Genomic DNA, 19,587 nt, shown 5'->3' on the forward strand with positions numbered 1-19,587 from the left:
CCAAGTCACAGCCATTCCACCCAGGAACCCATTGTTTCTACCCTATCATCCCTTACTCCTCCTCATCCTCTCCATCGGAAAAGTAGTCAAACGCGTTGGGCACAGTGGCCTCTTCGTCTCCCTCGCCATCCTCATCCACCGCCGTAAGCACTCCGGCGGCTGCAGCTGCGCCCGAGCCAATGTCGGCGCCTCCGGGAGTCTGAGGGTCTACGAGGCCAAAGGGAGATCGTCCCTGGCTGCGCAACAGCTGCTCCATAACGGGGTTGACGCCAGAGAGACCCCTGCCGGAATCTGAGATGCCTTCCAGGATAGAGGGGCCTCCCGCAGAGCGACCACCTCTACCAAGCGTCTGTCCAGCCACAGGGGCACGCTCAGTAGTAACCTTCTTCAGCTTCTCCTCCAGAAGTGTTTTGGCTTCATCAGGCTGAGTGTCGTCGAGGAGAAGAGGACCGCCGGTTGGCTAGAAAAAGCAAAGTTAGCGTATGTTATACTATCAGCAATCGAATGGGAGGAATTTACCTTCTTGACTGGCTTGTATCGGCCGGCTGGGAAGCTGATGTACTTGAGCTGGCCAGGCAGAACTCTGCTCATATTCTCCAACTCGTATCCGACCTTTTCCTTCTCGGGCTTCTTCTTGGAGTCGGTAGAAGCTGCCTCCTTATCGTCAGACTCCTTCTTGTCCTTGCCCTCCTCCTTAACCTTGTCATCATCCACTTCCATCTTGTCTCCGCTCTTTACGGGGGCACTATCAATGTCCATGCTTTCGTGACGCTGAGCCCGCTCCTTCTTCTGGGCTCTTCTCTTGGCCTGAGCTGTAGTCGACAGGATAGCCGTCGCAATAAGAGCCGGGCCCTCCTCAGTCTTGATCTCTTGCTCGGGGGGATAATCGAAGAGGCTCTGGCGGGTGGCGCAGTGGAACTTGAAGTCTGGCATCTCCAGGTCGTGGTCGAGGCCGATGATGGAAGTGGGCGAGAAGCTCAGAGACAGGAAGTGGGTAAAGGGGAACCAGTACCAGTATTGAGTGAAAACTGCCATACCGACAATGCCAGCCATGTTGAGGTTGCCGGTCTGGGTTTGCAGACCAATGGTGCAGTTGCGGCCGCCTGCATCAATGATACCCAGAGCAAGGGCGGCACCAAACTTGGTCATGGCATCCTCGTGGCGGTCACCAACCACCTTCTTGAGCGTCTTTCGGATGGAAGCCACCTTGGGGTTCATGACCTCGTTTTGTTGAACCATGATCATGGCCAGGGAAATGAGGGCGCCCTGTCGAACAAAGTCGGTGGGATCCTTCATCATGGGTTCAAGAAGATCGATGGCTTCGTCAAGGCCAGTACCGGCACAAGAAATACCCAGCGCCATGGCGGAACCATATCGGACGTGAGGGTTGTAGGACTCGGACAGCAGCTCGACCATGCGGGGGACGCTGCCGGGCTTGCGGAAGAGGATGAAACCCAAGCTCATGACGGCAATTCGGCGAACGTCATCGTTGACATCGCTCACAGCAGTGTGAAGCAGCTTGCGGATAGCCTTGTTGCTGCCTGTGCCGCAGTAGGCCAAGGCAACGGTCATGATACCACCATATCGCAGAGTGGGATCCGGATCATTGAGCAGGCCCTCAATCAACACATCAGCGCCTTCTTGGCGGCCATACATGATGAGCGCCATACCGATGGCGACACCGCGGACAATCTTCTCGTGGGTCGTCTCGTGGGCATAGGTGATCATGTCCTCGAGGGCCTTGACGTTTCCAGTGCCAAGCATGATGAGACCCATGGCCAATCCAACTGCCTCACCATTGAGGGCAGAGTCTTGGAAGAGGACCTCCTTGAGCTTCTCGAAGATTTCGCTGTCGCCGGTGCCCATACCGGCAATACCCAGGCCCAGGGCGCCACCGTGCTGAACAACCTCCTCTTCAGCCTGGCCGAATTGCATCTTGAGGTACTCCAGAGCACCGGCACCGTGGTTGGCGTGAATGAGGCCGTAGGCATACAGAGCTCCTCCCTGGCTAAAGATGGAACCATTGCTAAGACCACCTTGCTTGGGCAGATATGGCTCAAGAAGCTTTCGAGACTGAGACAGGTTGCCACGGTGGATGACACCGAGGGCAGCGGTGGCGGTGAACTTGGACCAGTTGACTGCCTTTCCGAGCCACTCGAGGTTGTCCCGGAAGAACTTGTCGTTTGTTGTGCCCTGGTTCATAAAGGCGTTGCAAAAGGTGACGGCAGTGTGGAAGATGGAGTTGCGGCCCTCGAGGCTATCTCGGACCTTGTTGAGGATGCTCAGATCGGTGTGGTTGTTGCGGTAGAGGAATTCGAGGTTAAGGCGGATAGTCTTGGAACCGTCGAGGATGGATCGGATGTTTCGGTAGACCTTGGCCACGTCTTCCGGCAGCTCATCTTCGGGCGCAGCCTGCTGGTTCTCTAGCAGCGACTCGCTCTCTTCGGCCTTGTCGCCGCCCTCGGCCTCTTCCTTCTTTGGTGGTTCTCCTGAAGGGAGAGAAGACAGGACCTTGCCCAGGAATTCTTGGGTGCCATTGTCATACAGATCAAAGGCGATCTGGTATGCGTTGGCAATAGCGGTACGATCGCCCTTGTCAACGAGACTGCGCAGCATGCGGGATGCCTCCTCGTCGGTGTTGAGGTAGACGACACATCTCGCAATGGCAAAGTAGTCGGGGTTTGGGATTTCGCTTAGAAGATCAAGAATCAACCGCAGGATTTCAGTGCGGAAGGCCCTCTCTTGGACAATGTCCATGCAGATGCCCAGTATGTATTCCATCAGCTCCTCAGCGGGCCCTGGCTGCCCCTCTGGCCCCTTTACCTTGGATAGCTTCTCATCCTCACTGGCACGCTTGATGACTCTCCTGAGGATGTCGAGATTCTTGGCCTCGACGGCGATACCGACCACTTGCCTGTACCGGCCTTGCTTCAAGCAGCTCTCAAAAAGGCGATCAATGATCCTCTGCAGAGAGGCTTCAGCTGCGTTGTTGGGCAGCTGGGTGATGGAGCCCGAGCGGCCTTGCTTTGTTACAGGCTGGAAAGTGGCATCTAGTATGGTATTGTCGATGGAGGCGCGGGAAAGTAGTGACTTGGGCGGCAGGGTGGTGTGAGAGAAGGGAGTCGTGGGAGACATGACGGCGCCTTCGGTCGAGCTGGCAAAGGTTGTGGACAGCTCAGGCAGGTCGGAGGGCTTGGCAGCCTTGGGAACGGCATGCTTGGCCGAGGTGGCGGCAATGTACTGGTCCACGCATTTGGAGATGATGGTCTCCTCGAACTCGCCGGGGGCGTCGATCTTGAACAGGTCCCCCGCAGCCAGGGCAAAGACCATGCTGTCATTGTAGGCCTGCAAATGGTAGTAGACCTTGGCAAGCACAAGGGCAGCCAGCTGGCGTTCGGAGAAGGACTCGTCTTCGTAGAGGGCCTCGCTACAATCACACACAAGGTTAGTTGGGGACGGGGACGACGGATGCTACTGTCGAGATAAGCGCAGGAACAGAACATACATCTGGCTCAAGCTGCCGGCGACCTCGGTCCAGACGGTGTCGATGTCGTCGTTGAGCGTCTGCAGGGCAAAGACTCGGAGCTCGGGCTCCTCATCGGCCAGGAAGGCGAGCACGCCTGTAGCCGACACCAAGCCAGGCATATTGTGAGCTTTTCAAGAGCTGGATCGAGGGGCGAGTTCGGCGTGGAAGGGAAGAGAATGCGAGGAATGCGATGGCGATTAGAGGGCAGCAGAAGGCGATGTGTGCATGCCCAGAGTAACAATTAGATGGAAAGAAAAGAAACGAGACGGAGGAGCTTCAGCAGAGCTGCGCAGAGCAATGCAGAGCCGGTGGTTTAAGTTGGTGAATAAGCAGCTGGTTGACGGATGATGCTTGTTCTTTGGCTGTGGACAAACAAGGTCCATGTCCACGTCAGGCACAGCTCTGCCTGCCGCCTTGTAACTTCGGGGTTAAGGTGGGGTCAGGGAGCGGCAGCTGATTCGGCGACAAAATAAACAAGACATGCAGCGGATTGTGTAATTGTGTCTCAGCTGTTATCGTATGTATGTACGTGATGCAGTATTTATTACAAGAAGAAGACTTAGTAGTATTAATAAGAGACAGAATGTATCAAGCAAAATTCAGATATCAATGGTCTATTTCCAACAGCCTCATTGTTCTTTGAGCTTCCGTCACTTGTAATATACTGCACGTACATGTACCTACTAATTCTGTCACTGGTGCTGTGCTGCGTTTGGATCGATTATGTAATACGCACTCCGCCAGTAATAAGCTCCCAGACAATGGCCATTGCATTAGTCCTCCTTGTAGTAATTCCGCCACGTGACATCAAGCACCTCTCTCTGGTCAGGCTGCAAAAACCGAAGCGCAAGAGGAAAAAGGCAAATCAGGCTACCAAGGGCTAGGCCGCAAGCAGACTAGCGACGTCGAGGTTTTTCATGCAATTTGAGACAGAAGGCTGAGCCAGCCAGTCGCCAGAGGGCTGGGCATGCAGGAGACGGACTAGCGCAAAGCACAAGGCTAGCAATGGCGCAACTCAACACGGGACGATAAGCTCTGCTGTGCACGGGGGGGGAATTACGAACCTGTCTTGTGTGTGGATGTACTGTCTGATAGGTAGGTACATATAGAGCAAACAATGGCAGTGGGGGAGGAATAACAAGGAGAAGTCACACAAACAGCAGTAGAGACATGAGGGTGGTGGTGGTAATGATGCTGGATGAGTGCTACAAAGTGGAAAGCACATGGCAGAGAGAGGTACAAGCAAAGACGCGTGCGGCTGATGCTACGTCGGGGTACCTGTGCTCTGTCTTCTCCACCCTGCTGCCCGAATTGTCAGGTTTCGGATGCATGGCAAATCAGTAGACGGGCCATAATGCAAGGAGGGACAAGGAGAGCTGCACGCGAGAGACAGACATGGAACAGAAAAAAACCATTAAAAGGGCCCTTGGAGACCCGGCCTGTTCTGGTCTGGTCTGGGCCGCCCGAGTGCGAATTGCGAATTGTTGATTGCATTTAATTGCATCTGATTGCATGTGCGTGCTTCTGCTTCTGGTGGTGACTCAAAGCAATTCAACTCGAGTGACCTAGAACTAACTAACAGTTGAGCCCAGCCCAGCGCTCAGACGCCACTGGCCATCGTCGCTGGATAGCGCCTGGTTGCTTGCGCCTGTAGGCCCCGAGCCTACTTTAGAGGGCCATCACGGAAGAAAAAAAAGTGTCCTAGGCGCATCCATCCAGATACCCATCCCTGCGCGAACCGTCCGTGATACCTCAATCCACCACCCCATAGCCATAGCGGCCGCAACTACCGAGTCCCCTCGTCGACGCGCATCTGCCCATTGTCTGTCTCTGGCCAGATCCAGAACCAACAGCCCGGCCGAGCTTGTTGCGCGCCTTGGCCTTGTCCTTGCCTTGTCCTTGTTCACTCTCCCCCACCAAGGAAACGCATCGCGACGCCTCAGCCTCTTCAGCCTCGAACCCTCGTCATCCCGTGCAAGCTCGAGAAATGTCCGTTTGCGACTCGGACGGCCCTGCATCCTTTGCGCCCTCGACTGCCATCTAAAAATCCCCGGCGCCGACGAATCCTTGCCGTCGCTCCTCCAGGCGCACGAGAGCGCGGCTCTGGATGCTGGACAATTGAGCCCACCGTCCAGTCCCATCCATCGTCTCGCGCAAAAAGACACACGACCGTGTGACAAAGGCCCAGCAGCCATGGATCTCCGGTCGGTTCTCAACACGTCCGACAACAATGGCGACCGCGCTCCCCCAAGGCCTCCGCCGGCCGCTCAGCAGCAGCAACAACAGCAACGTCAGCAGCAAGAGCAGCAGCAGCAGCCTCGTCATGCTCCCAGCCCGGCCCAGTACACTCCGGGCGAGTATTCGCAGCAGCAGCCGCCGCCTCAAGCATCGCCGGCCGAGCAGCCTGCGATGCACGACTATCCGCACCCTCACCAACAGCAACAGCAGCCTCACCCGCATCGACATGCTTACCCTCAGCCTCAATCTCACCATTACCCTCAGCCGCAGCAACAGCATCCACAGCAGCTCCAGCAACACCAGCAGGCACATCAGCAGCAGGTACAACAAATGCAGCAGCAGCAGCGTCCTTCCAACGCCTATCCTGCGACGTCGCCTTTCCAGGCCCCGGGCCACTATCAATCCCAATCCCGATCTACGCCAGTACCTGCGCCGCCGCCGCTCCAACCGCCGAGTCAATATCATCATGACCCTCGCTCGCCCGGCAGCTCGAGGTCAGGCTCTGGCCCCGTGATAGCGTCACCCTACCGGCCGTCACCGACCTCGTCCACGACGCCTGGAGGCAGTGCGGGCTATCCATTCCCTACGCAGCAGCAGCAGCAGCCTCCGGACATGGTCAGCCCAATCCAGCGGCAGTATCCGAACCAATACCAGGACCCAAGACGAGACAGCTATCCGCAGCAGAGCCCACAACTGGCCACGTACCAGCAGCAGCAGCAGCAGCAGCAGCAACGGGAACAGCAAATGCGTCAGTACATGCCACCACAGCAGCAGCAGCGACAACAATCACAACCGCCAACACCATTGCAACAGCCATTGCAGCAGCCATTGCAGCAGCAGCAGCAATCACACGCCGGGCCTCATCAACCTCAACTTCAACCGTCGCCTGTCAGGACGAGCAGCGCGTCTTCCTCGCTCCAGTACCCCCAGCACTCACCGACAGCGACTCAGCAGCACTATGGGCCCTACGCACAGGGCAGCCCAGTCCCTGCAGCGCAGCCTCCACTCCCGGATTACAGCCGCCACCCTTCCAATTCGCAGCCGCCAACCCCTTTGGGTCCTCCTGGCAGTGCTAGCGGCGTGCGGCAGCCCTCGACAGCTTTTGCTCAACCGCCAAGCCCGTACCAGCAGCGCATGTCTGTGTCTTCCATAACGGGCGCTCCAGCTCCGGCACATGCACACGCACATTCACATTCGCTCTCCCACCCGCCATTGCAGCCCCAGCCACAGGCACAATTGCAATCGCCGTCGCCCTCACAGTCACAGTCTCAGTTGCAGTCACAGGCACAGACTCGGCATCAGCAGCATCAGCCTCAGGGACAGCCCCAGCCCCAGGCACAGGCACCGGCTCCGCTGAGCTCCCGGCCGCCGCAGCCTCAGGCACAACAACAACCACCACCACAGCCATCACAACCACATTCACACGCTCAATCACAGGCACAGGCTCGTCCACCTTCTGCGCAATCCTCGATCCCGACTGAGGCTCCGGCAAAGACCCCGACCCAGACCCCGACCCAGATCCCGGCGCAGGCACAGGCTCCGCCTCAGCCTCAGGTTCAGGCACAAACTCAGCCGTCGCCAAAACCAGCGCCGCCGCCACCTGCAACCCCTGCCCATCGCCTGTCCTCGCACTCCTCCCACGGCTCCTCGCCCGTTACAGAGTCGACCCAGCACCCACGATCCCAACAAGGCCGAGAGCAGAGTCTGTCCGTTAGTCCCAAGACCAGGCTCGGCTCCATCCCTAGCAATCCCGACGCTACCCCGGCCTCGGCGGACCGAGCCGCGAGATCTTCCCTCAGCGTCCACCCCATGGCGATCGATTCAGACCGAGCGGTAACGCCTGCAAAGCGCAAGCTGGAGGATCTCAACATGAGCCCTGGCGAATTGGAGTATAAGGAATCGAAGCCACCTCCCGGCGAGGTCAATGGCGGCTACGCAGAACGCATCAAAAAGTCGGCATCTCCTATCCTGCCCAGGAAAAGGCGGGCAAGGCACTCCCAGCCGCCAATCTGGGCCCTGAGCGTTCACACTCTGGGTAGGAAGCTACCAACCAATGTCAATTTTGTTCTCCAGAAGCGAATTCACTCCCACATAAACACGGCCCTCAATGGCAAGCACGAGCCTGCCGTCAAGAACGAGCACCCTAGCCGCCAGCCTTCGCCGGAAGCAAGGAGAAATCAACAAGCCAGTGTCAGCCAGCAGCCAGCCAGTGCTGAGCCTGACCCCCAAGACATATTAGGTCCGTGGGAAGCCAGCATCGCCGGTGTTAAGCCCATTGAGGAGCTGTCCAAGAACGTGGCCGATTTCCTCTTCGTCAACGTCGTTAGCAACCAGGACATACAAGAAATTACAAGCAGGGGAATCCAGTTTGAGATTGAAGCTAAGCTGGGCACGCTCATCGACAAAGATACAAACCAGCGCGTGGACCGCTTTGTTGCTACTGAATGCATCCTTGACGACAACGGGCGGGTTGCATTCAGGAGTAGCATGACTGAGGTACGTCAACATGGCCACTATGGCTACCGCCATTCTTGTCTCGTATGCTCAACTAACCCGACATAGGCACATCACAAATCATTCAACGACTACCTCAACAACGTCGTCATACAGACAGACCCGCGGAACCCCAATGGCGGCGCCAAGCGAGTCCCCGTCATTTACAAGCACAGACGGGAGATTGATCGCTTCTACGATCTGCCTCCAGAGATGCATGGCCACCTTCCCGGATGCGTGCGGGCCCGTCTTGGCTCACGCAGTCGAAATGTTCGAGTACGAGTGACATATGACCAAAAGACGAACCAGATCCTAAACAAGATTATCAAGGCGCGTGTGGCAGACATTGACCTACATATGCCCATGGCCCCGATGGACTGCCGCATAAGCATCAACCTTGAAATGAACTGGGACGGATCCCTTGAGGAGCTAGAGCAGCTGTCGGCGAACAAGTCGGATCGACAACCTGATCGCAACAAGGATCGCTTGAGCTACAAGCAAGGTCACTACCAAATTGACCTCACACAAGTTACTCATGCCGTCAATGGTCCGGGTGTATGTTTTATCCTATCCTCTTATCCCACCCTTCTCTCCCAGCAAGCTAACACGAATGTGCAGAATACCCAACGGATGGACAAGGAACACGAGCTCGAAATCGAGTTGAATCATCTAGCGCTCCTCGACCAAGGACGAAGAGCCATGAGCGGTGCCCCCCATAGATACCAAGAGCTGGTGGAGGGCTTCGTGGACAATGTACGACTGTTGGCACGGAAAGCCAAAGAGTTTGCTCCTAGACCATGAAAAGCAATTACTTAATTTTACAACACAAACGGGCGAGTGGGAGATTGATGCCAATTCATCCCCCTTTTCTCCCGGAAATCTCGACTAATAGCACATCACCAGACTTTTTTGCGTTTGGACAAAAATAGGGGGAAGAGGCGTATTTCGCGATACGTGGTTTGGCTACCTTTTTTTTTTCTTTTTTCTTTACGAGACGGTTTCGTCTCTATTCATTTTCAGATGGTGCCTTACGGTGGACGTTGGGGATTCCCTCAGGTTATTTTTCTTACTTTTTTTTTTTTGCACTATTAGGTAGATCACTGATATTTCTGGATCATCGGTATTATGCGGGACATGAAAATGAAGGGAGGAGAAGGAAACGAACGAAAGACCAAGGAAACGCGGCGCATTTTTTGATAAGAAATTCGAGGGGTTTTTCTTTATTCATTTATTTTGGGAGAAGGGGCTGCGAAGACGACGACTACGGAGAAGTAGGTTCGAAGCGGTTTTTCAAGGGGAGAGGTGGTGAGGGAGGATTTAGCTGAGCCAGAGAAAAACAAAGAAGACATACCCAGGCAGCTGAGAAGATGAGCATGGCGGTGTTTAAGGCTATTTGTTTTACTTGAAAGCATTCTTGGTTCCCTTGGGATATTATAACAAGTAGTGTATTTATGAGTTGGGGTATCTGTAATACATGATATGGAAATACTAATCCACCACATTTGGGCTGGCTTCCTCTGTTTTGATTCATTGACGTCTTCTTCTTTTCTTCTTCTTTATATCAGACCTTTTTGCTTAGATTAGGCCTGCTTTTCCCCTCTTGTGGTGTTTGAGCCGCCCTCTTCTATATCCTGAATCTCATCGCTATCATTGTTCTGCTCATACTTCTTCACAGGAAACGAACTAACGTTGCGAACCGCGTCCACATCGTCATCGCCATCCGCACTGATATCATCCTCCATCTCCTCCTCAATCAACAAGTTCAGAATCATACTCACCGCCGCCGTGACGGCAAAACCAGTCTCCATAACGAGAACAATAGCATCGAGGAAGCCGCTAAGTGACTTATTGTCTCCATGGTAGGTAAAGACTTTATCGAAATAATTAGGCACCAGAGTCGCTCCGTAGCCAAGAGCCAGGCCGGCAGTGAGGATGAAACGGTTCCGGCGCGTAAATGGCACGCCGCGCGAGATGATGGCAATACCAGAGACAGCAACAGAGCAGAAGAGAAAGGTCGTCATACCGCCGAGGACCGAAGACGGGATAGCGACGAGAGCGGCAGCGAACTTGGCAAAGATGCCCATGACAAGGAGGAAGAAGCAACAGGCGTATCCGGCCTTGCGGTTGGCGCAGCGGGTAAGCGCAATAACACCGTTATTCTGGGCAAAGGTGCTCATCGGCGTCATGGTCATGAGGGCTGAGAGACAGCCGTTGAGGCCATCCGCGAGGACTCCTCCCTGGATACGAGACTCGTAGATCATGCCTTCGACCTCAAGATGGGAAACATCACAGGTGGCGGTGATGTCTCCGATGGACTCGGTAAGACAGACGATAAAGACGGCAAGCACTGGAAGCACTAGTGGTCCATAGACAGACAAGGGGAATGTATGTACCCAGATGAAAGAGGCGACTGGGGCAGAGTCGATGCCGGATCGATCGAAATAGCCACAGGCAGCGGCAATGATACACCCCACCAGTAGGCCGATGATAACAGACGTCGACTTCATAATGGGAGATCCGAAGCGCTCACATATGATGATTGTGACGAAGACACTGAACCCCAAGCCAAGGAACTCGGCAGAACCCCAAGGCAGAGCATGTGGTGCGCCAGTGCCAGGACACAGAGCAGAGGTTGTACAGCCACTTCCTCCCATCCAGTCCTGGAAGCCGCTTTTTATGAGGTTGATGCCAATGAGCATGACTGTCGGGCCCGTAACGATGGGGGGAAACATTCGGAGTAGGATGCGAGGCGGAATGAAGGACAGTAGCATCTCGAGCAAGGCGCAGACCGCACAGGTTCCCAGTAGAGCACCGTATCCACGAGGGCAGGCCAGAGGATTGCCAGCGGCGTCTGAGGGACAAAATCCATTGACATACATTTGACTAAGCGCTCCTTGGGCAACGGGGATGATGCTGAAGCTGATACCCACGACGGATATAAGTCCAGTTCCGAGATAGTAGCTATAACATTGGTTCAGTACGCCATGGGGCGGTATGCATGATTTCTTACAACTTACGGAGTCTTGTAGATGTGGAATCTCGTGATCTGAATGCTTGACAAGATTCCGGATACAATCAGCGCCGTGGAAACCAGGTACTGTTGTTGTTCAGTCGACAAGTTGGCTCCGCCCGGACCCGACAGAATCAACGGCGGCGTGATGATGCCAGCCAACATGGCCAACGCATGTTGTAGCCCTAGTAGCAGACCCAGGAAGACGGGCATGCGATCATTGAGACCAAAGAATGGACTCTTTCCACCCCCTGAGCCCTTGGACATGAATGGGAGATTGGGCCGGAACAGGACGCCATAGTTGTAGTCGCCGAGAAGGCCATCGCGGGTTGTAAAGGCTCGACGGAGGGACCGAAGTCGACGGCTAAGAGACCACCGAGGAGCGGTTTCGGGGGTGATGGTCGTAGGTCCAGTGCCTTCATCCATGATGAGATGAGATGGATGTAGGCAGAACCAAGTTGAATGTTTTTGGGGGCAGCGATCAGGTCAAAGGGTCGAAACCTGGCGGTTGTTGGTGGCAAACCTGCTGAAGCCTACGTTGATGCTAAATCAGAAGTTTATGCTGTCACGAACGAGAAACTCGAGATGACCCAGCTGATAGGTCCCCAATTACTTCCAGCAGAATAACCTGTATTGCAAAAGGACAAGATGGAGGAAGAAGAATAGGACCGTAACACAGACAGTGGATGCGATTGTTGAATACACCTCGGTATCAATCGCACCACAAGGGCAGCTGGTGATATATAATTAATTGCTTCCTTAAAAATCTTTCCACTTTTTCAGATACGATAAGCAAAGGGCGTAGTAATGCAATCAATAACTATTTTTTTGCCAACGGCTGGCCGATGGTGTGGATGGACCAGGTTGATGGGCCCCGGCTTTTGCTTATCTTTTCCGAATTGTGAGTGGTTGAATGGATATGGCTGCGTCGATTAATGCCGATGCCAATAGCCAGTGTTCGGACAAACGAAGATTTATTTGCGGAATTGCGTTGAAACTAGCAAATTATTGGCCGGCATGAATCGAGGAGCTGATGTCGACAGAGTGGTTCGCATCATGCCCAGCCAATTGTTGATGGGACCATGCCAAAGATATACGCATCCAGCTAAGGGGTATGACGCCTGGATCAGCGTATCATGCGGAGTATCTGCATTGAAGATGGCGGCTATATCGGAGCCTTTTTCTCTCATGCCTGTGCCTCATCTCGTCGATCAGGGAAACACCATCAGATGAATGCAACGGTGTTTGTCTGTAGGATCATTTCCATCAGTCATCATACCACCTTTTTCGACACCGGCATTGCAGCATCGCATTCCGGACGACCGACGGCCCTAGCAGTGAATTCCCCGGACAAGGCAGCCAGCGGACGCTCTTCTTGTGGGGGAAGCCATATCCAGAATGAAGAGCCTTGCCTTGTTCCGGCATCTCTGCGGGGCCTGATTGCGGGAGACATGGGGGTTCAGCTCCATCGCTGCTGATAGTGACTGTCCGCGATAAGAGATCAGTTGTTCATGATCGTTATCTATCTCGGGTCAGCTACTGCAGGGCTTCTCCAGACTTAGCGCATTACTAGGGGGATTATCCCGTCTGTCGATATTTGAGATGGTTCTAGATAGGGGTTCTCCGTGTGCTGGCTGCTGGCAAGCACTCGGTGAGCTCCGATGCAGGCGCTCAAATGAAAAGGCGCTCTCCGGGCCTTTGTTCCTGACTTTGGTGTTGTCGACACGCCATGCGGCTGACGAAGAGGCGAGATGATGCTGGTGATGGGCAATGATTTCTAACGTGGTGGCGGCATGTCTGCGTTCCGAGGCATCCGTCTAATTGGACTGATAAGGCTTTCAGCTTGGATGAGAAGAAGAAAAGTAGAAGAAAGATGATGTAAAATCAAGATTTGCAAATGTGATTAGATTAATAGGTGGTGAGCATCTTGTAAGACGGCAGAAGGATGGGAGTCGTGCCTTCCTTGGGGAGCGCTATAGTTCAGCTTACCCTGGAGCTTATGAAGCCTCACATGGGCGACCATGAACACGTACTTCACGGCGACTGTCCCGAACGATGAATTACTAGACAATGTTAAAATATCTGGATTTTGATAAGTTTCCAAATATACAAAGCAATGCGCTGTGGGCTATCACTCAATACATTGCTGCATTTTTTTTTTTATATACGACACTATTGATGCGTTGGCTTATTGACGGATCTCAATCAAGCTCTCCTATCAGAGATGAGACATGTGAGCAGAAGCCTCGGTTTGCAACTTAAGTACTTATAACAAGCATTTCTGACCAGAAACATCAGCAATAGGTAGGACTACACACATGTTTGTCTTTGTCATGGTTAACACTGTGTCATATTAAAACTGCCTTGACAGCCGTCAGACTGCCTTGCTGATATGTAAAGGGTGTGGGCGATGAAGCTAGACGGCACTCTACTACAGCCAGCTCCTTTTCATCCTGTTTCCTGGTTTACTTTGACGTATAGTCTGCCATTTCTAGTAGATCCTGATTCATACGCCTCTTCTTGGGCATTGTTTAGAACATGATGACATTAAAGGGCCCCTAATAACCGAAAGCAGAACAAGCGCCTACTATATGAATCATCTCACAGTAAACAAATTGTTGAATGACATCCACCACTCTCTAAGACCTACATTCAATCACACACATAAACAGAGACTTTGCTCCAATTATATCCCCCTCACCAATAAGCTCACAACGTGAACGGCAAACCCCATAAAAGTAGCAATAAAAACCTCCCAATCCCCAACCCAAAATTTCGCCACTCCCGCTGTCACGCCCCCCTTCCAACTATCCCATATTGCCCATCTCATTGGCGCCTCCAAAACCGGAACACAAATTCCGGAAAGCCATACAAGTCGATCATGGTCCCCTTTCGGCTACCGGCCCGGACTTCTGGAATTTTTTTCGCTCCCTTCCTTTCGCCGTTGCCGTTACCTTTGCCTTTTTTTTTGCTTTTAAGGGTCCAGTCTGTCTAACAGTGCGCCGCACATGCAAACATGGGAAAAGTTATGGGGATTTCCAGAATTCCCATGTTCTCGCCACTCTATGATGGAGTGGCGGAAGGGAAAAATTGCCAAAAAATGAATAAAAGGATCGTCCCATAGAGAACAGCATTTACTTGTTCCAAAGATTGTTAGATGCTAGTTCTTTGAAACTCGCAACCAATTTTCAACACTACAAAGTCATGCCATCTACCTCTCCCCATTCCAAGTCGGGTAGCATTCAAAAAGCATCTCGTTCGCCTTCCTCTCGCTCGCATAGCATTCACAAAGCGTCTCGCTCACCTTCCTCTCGCTCGCACCGCCGTCCATCTCGTTCTCTCGTCTCCAAGCTCGAGTCCGTATCGCCCCGAGTCGTGTTTGGCCACGACGCCCTCGCCAGTCTCCCAACAGAGCTCAACAAGCTGTGCCTTTCGTGCCCTCTCGTTATATACAGCCCGTCTCGCCTCTCCCTCGCCAACCGCATCCGCGCTCTGCTGCCGAACCTAGACGCCTGCTTCATATCGTTGGATACGCATCCCGGTCCGGCGATTCTAGCCGGTCGAGACTCCATCATCAGCGTGGGAGGGCCCCGGGCTGTTGCGCTGGCGAGACGAATCAGCTTCAAGATGAGCATTCCGCACATCTGCGTCCCGACGATGCATAGCGGGGCGGCTGGCGGCGATCTCCCTCCGTGGGGGCATCCGGGGGAAGAAGACTGCGGCGATTCGAGGATATGCGAAGAGGGAGGTGATGTGCGCAGCGATGATGGCGGGAGGAATTTGCCGATGGTCATACTATATGATAAGAGGCTGACGGAGAGTCGTATAAGACGATTTTCTGCGCCATCGGGAGCTTGCGATGATACTGAGACTGAAGCCGAAGCCGACTTTGTTCTTGTCGGTCCGGATGTTGCGACAGGCGCAAACTCGCCCGTATTGCGGTCCGCGCAGAGCAGAACGTCTCAGTGGAGCTACATCAACTTGCCTGGTATCTGAAGAAGACCTGGCATTCTCATCAGTCTCATTTCAGCCCGCCGTTAGCTCAGCTTGTCTGCAGCACTTGTCTGGACTATCAGATGTTTGAACCGATCATCTTCAGCATGATCCCTTGAAACGAGCGTCATCAAAACTATACAGTCGCATCGCAACATCTGTCACACCAATAAAAACCATCAGAAGGCAGAGCGAGAAGCTCTCCGACAGACTCACACTTCCCGTCAGATCAAGTGGAAGTCAGGATGATGAAAATAATGAACAAAGAGGTACGATTTGAGAAATCGGCCTCGAGGTTTTGGGCTATTAACTCAATTTAGGTATTTAGTCAGATCAGATTGGGTGGAAAAGAAACGAATCGAAGGGATTCGTTTCAACAATAACCATTCGTCGAGCACACCTAGATATGCAATGCTATCGTTATATAAATCATGTGAGCTCTGCTCGATCCCTCGAGCCCTCAAGGTATCACAAACCAAGGTAACACAGACCTTCCCCCCCGAAACCCTTGCCCATCACTAGGGCAGTAAACCGTACAGTTTTCTCTTAATCTAGACCATCAAAGCCCAAGATGCCGTGAGCGCCCATGGGGCCCAGCTTTTGCTGCTGCATCTCCTTTCGTCTCTTGGCCCGTTGCTTCATCTCTTCCACTCCATCATCACTATCATCGTCGCTGTCGCTCTCAGCAGCGCGTTTGCCGTTTGGCTTTTCTTCTTCATCATCCGAATCATCATCCTCGTTGTCGTCATCGTCATCGTCCTCATCATCGTCTTCCTCACTATTACTGTCGCCGCCCTGAAGCGCTGATAGTTCCTCCCAAATCTTGACTGTTCGACCGCCAGCGCTAATTAGACGGTTCTCCGAGTCGAATCCTAGGGAGACCACGCCCTCCATATCGTCGTGCCTCAGATTGAGGGTTGTATCCACCTCTCTCCGCACAAGGTCGACGATTCTCAGACTACCATCGCCAACGCCGCAAACCACCTTCTTGCCCACTCCCAGCTCCTTGGGTACCATGACGACAGCGTCTATGCTTTCTCCTCCAGACTTTGCCGGATCCACAATGATACGTTCTTGCTGGTCATCCCAAGCTCCTTTGTCCCACATGGTCAACACGCCGGATCCAGATCCAACCACCATGACACCATTGTTTCTGTTCTTCTTGGGCCCCAAGCCAGGCACGAAGCAAGAGCTCAGAAGTTCGTCCTCTTGATCCTCACTTCGTACAAGCACTCCTCGTCGGACGTCTGTAACAGCTAGTGTCGTTCCACCAGTGCTAACCCATTGCTTGGGAAAGCCGCTGGTGCTTTCTTCCGAAGGCGGGAGGGGCGTAATGGACGAGACGTAGTCGGAATGAGGATAGTGCGTTTGCGCAGGCTTTTTACCTAGAGCGCCGTCGCGCAAATCGACAATGTGTAGAGCACCGGTATCCGTAGCAAGAAGGAGGCTCATCGGGTTAAGCACGTGTAGCAATGCTGGGCCGTCGGGCCGCGAGGTATTGGTCGGGATGGCAAACTTTGAAATGACTTTGCCCGTAGCAGTATCGTAGTGCTTGATCAGTGCGTCCGTGCCGGCGGAGTACTGGTCTGAGAGATTGGTCTGTTAGTATTGCGAACCTATGTAAAAGCGGGAAAGGTTTCTCCAAAGGCGAATTGGGCACCTACATTGTCCATCGTGGGAGTTGGCCAGACAGCGACAGCTTCCCTTGTGCCTCTTGGTCTTCCAAACCGAGTTAATCGTCGATCTACCGTCGCTGAGCACGCTCGAGTCTCCATCGGCATCGTCGTCTGAGGAATTGCTAGATGGCAATCGAAAAGTTTCGACAAGGCCGTTGGACAGGCCGACAGTCAATAGAGGCTCTGTCGGGTGCAGCGCTGTGGTGAAAATATCCGCGTGAAGCGGGAGTGTGCAGGTGTTTTCGAACATGGCTCGACTGACGGCGGCCGCTTAGCTTCGGCGACCAAGGTAATTGCGACTATTTGCCTGGAGCAGGATTGCTAAAATAGTTGTGGTAATTATAATGAGGATGCTGTCATCCTGCAGCAAAAGCAGAGTCAAACAAAATAGAGTTGTAAAGTCAGAGCTGCACTTGGAAGCTCAGCTGATGCAATGCCTTCAAGAGACGAAGAGGAAAAAATAAAGAAGCTTTAGATTAGATAGCCGTATCGATTGGAGTTGGTGCACTGTGCGTACTACTGTGCTACTGTGCGGTTGTCAACTGAGTAGCGTCACCAGCATAATTGAGCCCCGTCACTCGTCAAGGAGAGAAAAAAAAGACACAATTCAATTGGCGTTGCTCAGTCATGGGATTGATGGATTTCACCGCTCGATACTGATACGAGATTTGGCCTTTGGCATAGCTTTCTTCTTGACCTCGCAGCAATCACTATCAAGTTGACGGCATTTACAGCTCCAGCTATGCAGAAGCTGAGGGTGTATGCGGCCTTGTGGCTGGTCATGGTGACCGGCTCCCTTGCTCTGGGAGTTCACGGATCCATTCGAAGCATCATGTATCTCACAGGGTGAGCTCTTTTAATTTGACTTGATAATTACTTTGTTTGATGAGTGGCTGACGCTTCTCCAGACAACATGTTGTCGTCCCGTCGGATGAGTATCTTGTGAATTCCATCACTCATGTGATTTTGGCATTCATGCGCTCAGATGTCTTTAATGTAAACAAGACACCGGCAGATTTCCCCTTGTTTACAACAGTGGATACAGTTCGACAGCAGTTCAACCCGGATACCAAAATCATGGTGGCAATTGGAGGCTGGGGAGACTCCAAAGGGTTCGAAGAGGCTGCACATGACGACTCATCAAGGAAGAGGTGGGCTACTCAAGTCAAAGCCATGGTGGACCTTACAGGCGCCGACGGCGCCGATATTGACTGGGAATATCCGGGGTAAGCAGAGCTGAAAGTGTCAACGAATGGCATTGACTAACGGCGTATAGTGGAAACCGTGACGACTATAAGCTTATTCCCAATTCACAACGCCGGTGGGAGATTGAAGCATTCGTCCTCCTCCTTGGAGAACTTCGCTCAGCTCTAGGGACAGGGAAATTGCTGTCAATTGCAGTGCCGGCTCTAGAACGGGATCTGATGGCCTTTACAAATTCGACTATTCCAACCATTTCGAAACACGTTGATTTCATCAGTGTGATGACTTACGATATGATGAACCGACGTGATACTGTTGTCAAGCATCACAGTGGCGTGGCCGAGTCGTTGGAAGCAATGAAGCGTTATATAGACCGCGGTGTACCTCCAAACAAATTGAACTTCGGACTTGGCTATTATGTCAAGTGGTTCATGACGGAAAATTGCGACAATCAGCACCCATTGGGATGTCGCACTCAATTATTGGAAGATCCGACTAATGGAGCCGACCTGGGTAGGACGGGTGCTTTCAGCTGGCATGACGAGGTTCCGTCAGAACTGGCAAGTTCTTTTGCAAAAGCCCAAGCGCTGGGCGACTATGGTGATGATGGAAGCTACGGGTATTGGGATGCTGAAGAGAAGAGGTGGTGGTCATACGATAGGCCAGAGACGATCAAGACCAAGGTGCCTCGGCTTGTCGGCGAGCTGCGGCTTGGCGGAGTGTTTGCGTGGGGATTGGGCGAGGATGCTCCGCAGTTTAATCATCTGAGGGCGACTGTCGAGAGCGTCCAGGCCTTGAGCGGAGATGATAATCAGAAAGACGAGCTATAGAGCCTATACAAGCACTAAAGCTGTTTTGATGTCATCCAGACCGGACCAACAAGTCTATACGCACAACTTGGCGTTTCTGTTCCTGAATCCCTCTTGAAATCTTCGCCACGTGCGTGCATCAGAGAACATTGAGCTATGAGCTAGAAAATGTAACGCTCCGGCTAAATTCTGCATCACGGCCATAAGATCCGCACGTGGTCCCGATATGTCCATGATATGTGAACATAAAACCAGGATGGGACGAGATGGTGCTGACGGAGAGAAGTTGGCATTCGGGCTAAGAAGGCTCTGGGCGGGCGAGGCTAGGGCAAAAAAGCCACCCCGGGCTAGCAATTAACCTTGCCGTTAAGAATAACCAGAGCTTAAAGCAAAAAAGGCTTCGGTATTGTTTCGGTACAAGTCAGCCAAGGTGAACCCCCTGGCAGAAATGCAGAGCCGGAGACTGGGCTGGGCGAATCACAGGCGCGGGCCTAGACACGCTGTAATCGAGAACAGAGGAGAATCGCGGAGGTTCTGGCCCTTTTGCTTGTCATTATCGAGTTCCTGGCCGATATGCTTCTGGGGGACCCATTTGAGACCCCATCTGCATCTCCGCTTCCGCCAGTGAGTGACATGATC

At 53.1% G+C, this 19,587-nt stretch overlaps 6 protein-coding genes across 6 annotated transcripts; 3 read left to right on the forward strand and 3 right to left on the reverse strand.

Moving 5' to 3' along the window:
- Nucleotides 1–52: 52 nt before the first annotated feature.
- On the reverse strand, nucleotides 53–3,645 carry M431DRAFT_100462 (hypothetical protein; the record flags this gene model as incomplete). The annotated part of the gene is made up of 3 exons (XM_024911210.1): nucleotides 53–460; nucleotides 520–3,427; nucleotides 3,506–3,645. 3 exons carry the CDS (start codon nucleotides 3,643–3,645, stop codon nucleotides 53–55), a joined length of 3,456 nt encoding a protein of 1,151 aa, XP_024767916.1.
- Nucleotides 3,646–5,719: 2,074 nt separating this feature from the next.
- Nucleotides 5,720–9,058, forward strand: M431DRAFT_501318 (hypothetical protein; the record flags this gene model as incomplete). The annotated part of the gene is made up of 3 exons (XM_024918006.1): nucleotides 5,720–8,260; nucleotides 8,327–8,812; nucleotides 8,876–9,058. The coding sequence occupies 3 exons, from the start codon at nucleotides 5,720–5,722 to the stop codon at nucleotides 9,056–9,058; spliced, it is 3,210 nt and encodes a 1,069-aa protein (XP_024767917.1).
- Nucleotides 9,059–9,837: 779 nt separating this feature from the next.
- Nucleotides 9,838–11,939, reverse strand: M431DRAFT_128562 (hypothetical protein; the record flags this gene model as incomplete). The annotated part of the gene is made up of 2 exons (XM_024912374.1): nucleotides 11,275–11,939; nucleotides 9,838–11,218 (listed from the first exon to the last, which is right to left on the reverse strand). The coding sequence occupies exons 1-2, from the start codon at nucleotides 11,691–11,693 to the stop codon at nucleotides 9,838–9,840; spliced, it is 1,800 nt and encodes a 599-aa protein (XP_024767918.1). The 5' UTR covers nucleotides 11,694–11,939.
- A 2,143-nt stretch (nucleotides 11,940–14,082) lies between these two features.
- Nucleotides 14,083–15,653, forward strand: M431DRAFT_513817 (hypothetical protein). The gene is made up of 2 exons (XM_024920105.1): nucleotides 14,083–15,529; nucleotides 15,581–15,653. The coding sequence occupies exon 1, from the start codon at nucleotides 14,472–14,474 to the stop codon at nucleotides 15,261–15,263; it is 792 nt and encodes a 263-aa protein (XP_024767919.1). The 5' UTR covers nucleotides 14,083–14,471; the 3' UTR covers nucleotides 15,264–15,529; nucleotides 15,581–15,653.
- On the reverse strand, nucleotides 15,552–17,358 carry M431DRAFT_21442 (hypothetical protein). The gene is made up of 2 exons (XM_024913490.1): nucleotides 16,925–17,358; nucleotides 15,552–16,846 (listed from the first exon to the last, which is right to left on the reverse strand). The coding sequence occupies exons 1-2, from the start codon at nucleotides 17,184–17,186 to the stop codon at nucleotides 15,807–15,809; spliced, it is 1,302 nt and encodes a 433-aa protein (XP_024767920.1). The 5' UTR covers nucleotides 17,187–17,358; the 3' UTR covers nucleotides 15,552–15,806.
- Nucleotides 17,359–17,488: 130 nt separating this feature from the next.
- On the forward strand, nucleotides 17,489–19,150 carry M431DRAFT_513818 (glycoside hydrolase family 18 protein). The gene is made up of 3 exons (XM_024920106.1): nucleotides 17,489–17,782; nucleotides 17,845–18,162; nucleotides 18,213–19,150. Exons 1-3 carry the CDS (start codon nucleotides 17,679–17,681, stop codon nucleotides 18,967–18,969), a joined length of 1,179 nt encoding a protein of 392 aa, XP_024767921.1. The 5' UTR covers nucleotides 17,489–17,678; the 3' UTR covers nucleotides 18,970–19,150.
- The last annotated feature ends 437 nt before the right edge of the window (nucleotides 19,151–19,587 follow it).

This window comes from Trichoderma harzianum (genome assembly GCF_003025095.1).
Source record: "Trichoderma harzianum CBS 226.95 unplaced genomic scaffold M431scaffold_27, whole genome shotgun sequence".
In the NCBI taxonomy this organism is placed as follows: domain Eukaryota; kingdom Fungi; phylum Ascomycota; class Sordariomycetes; order Hypocreales; family Hypocreaceae; genus Trichoderma; species Trichoderma harzianum.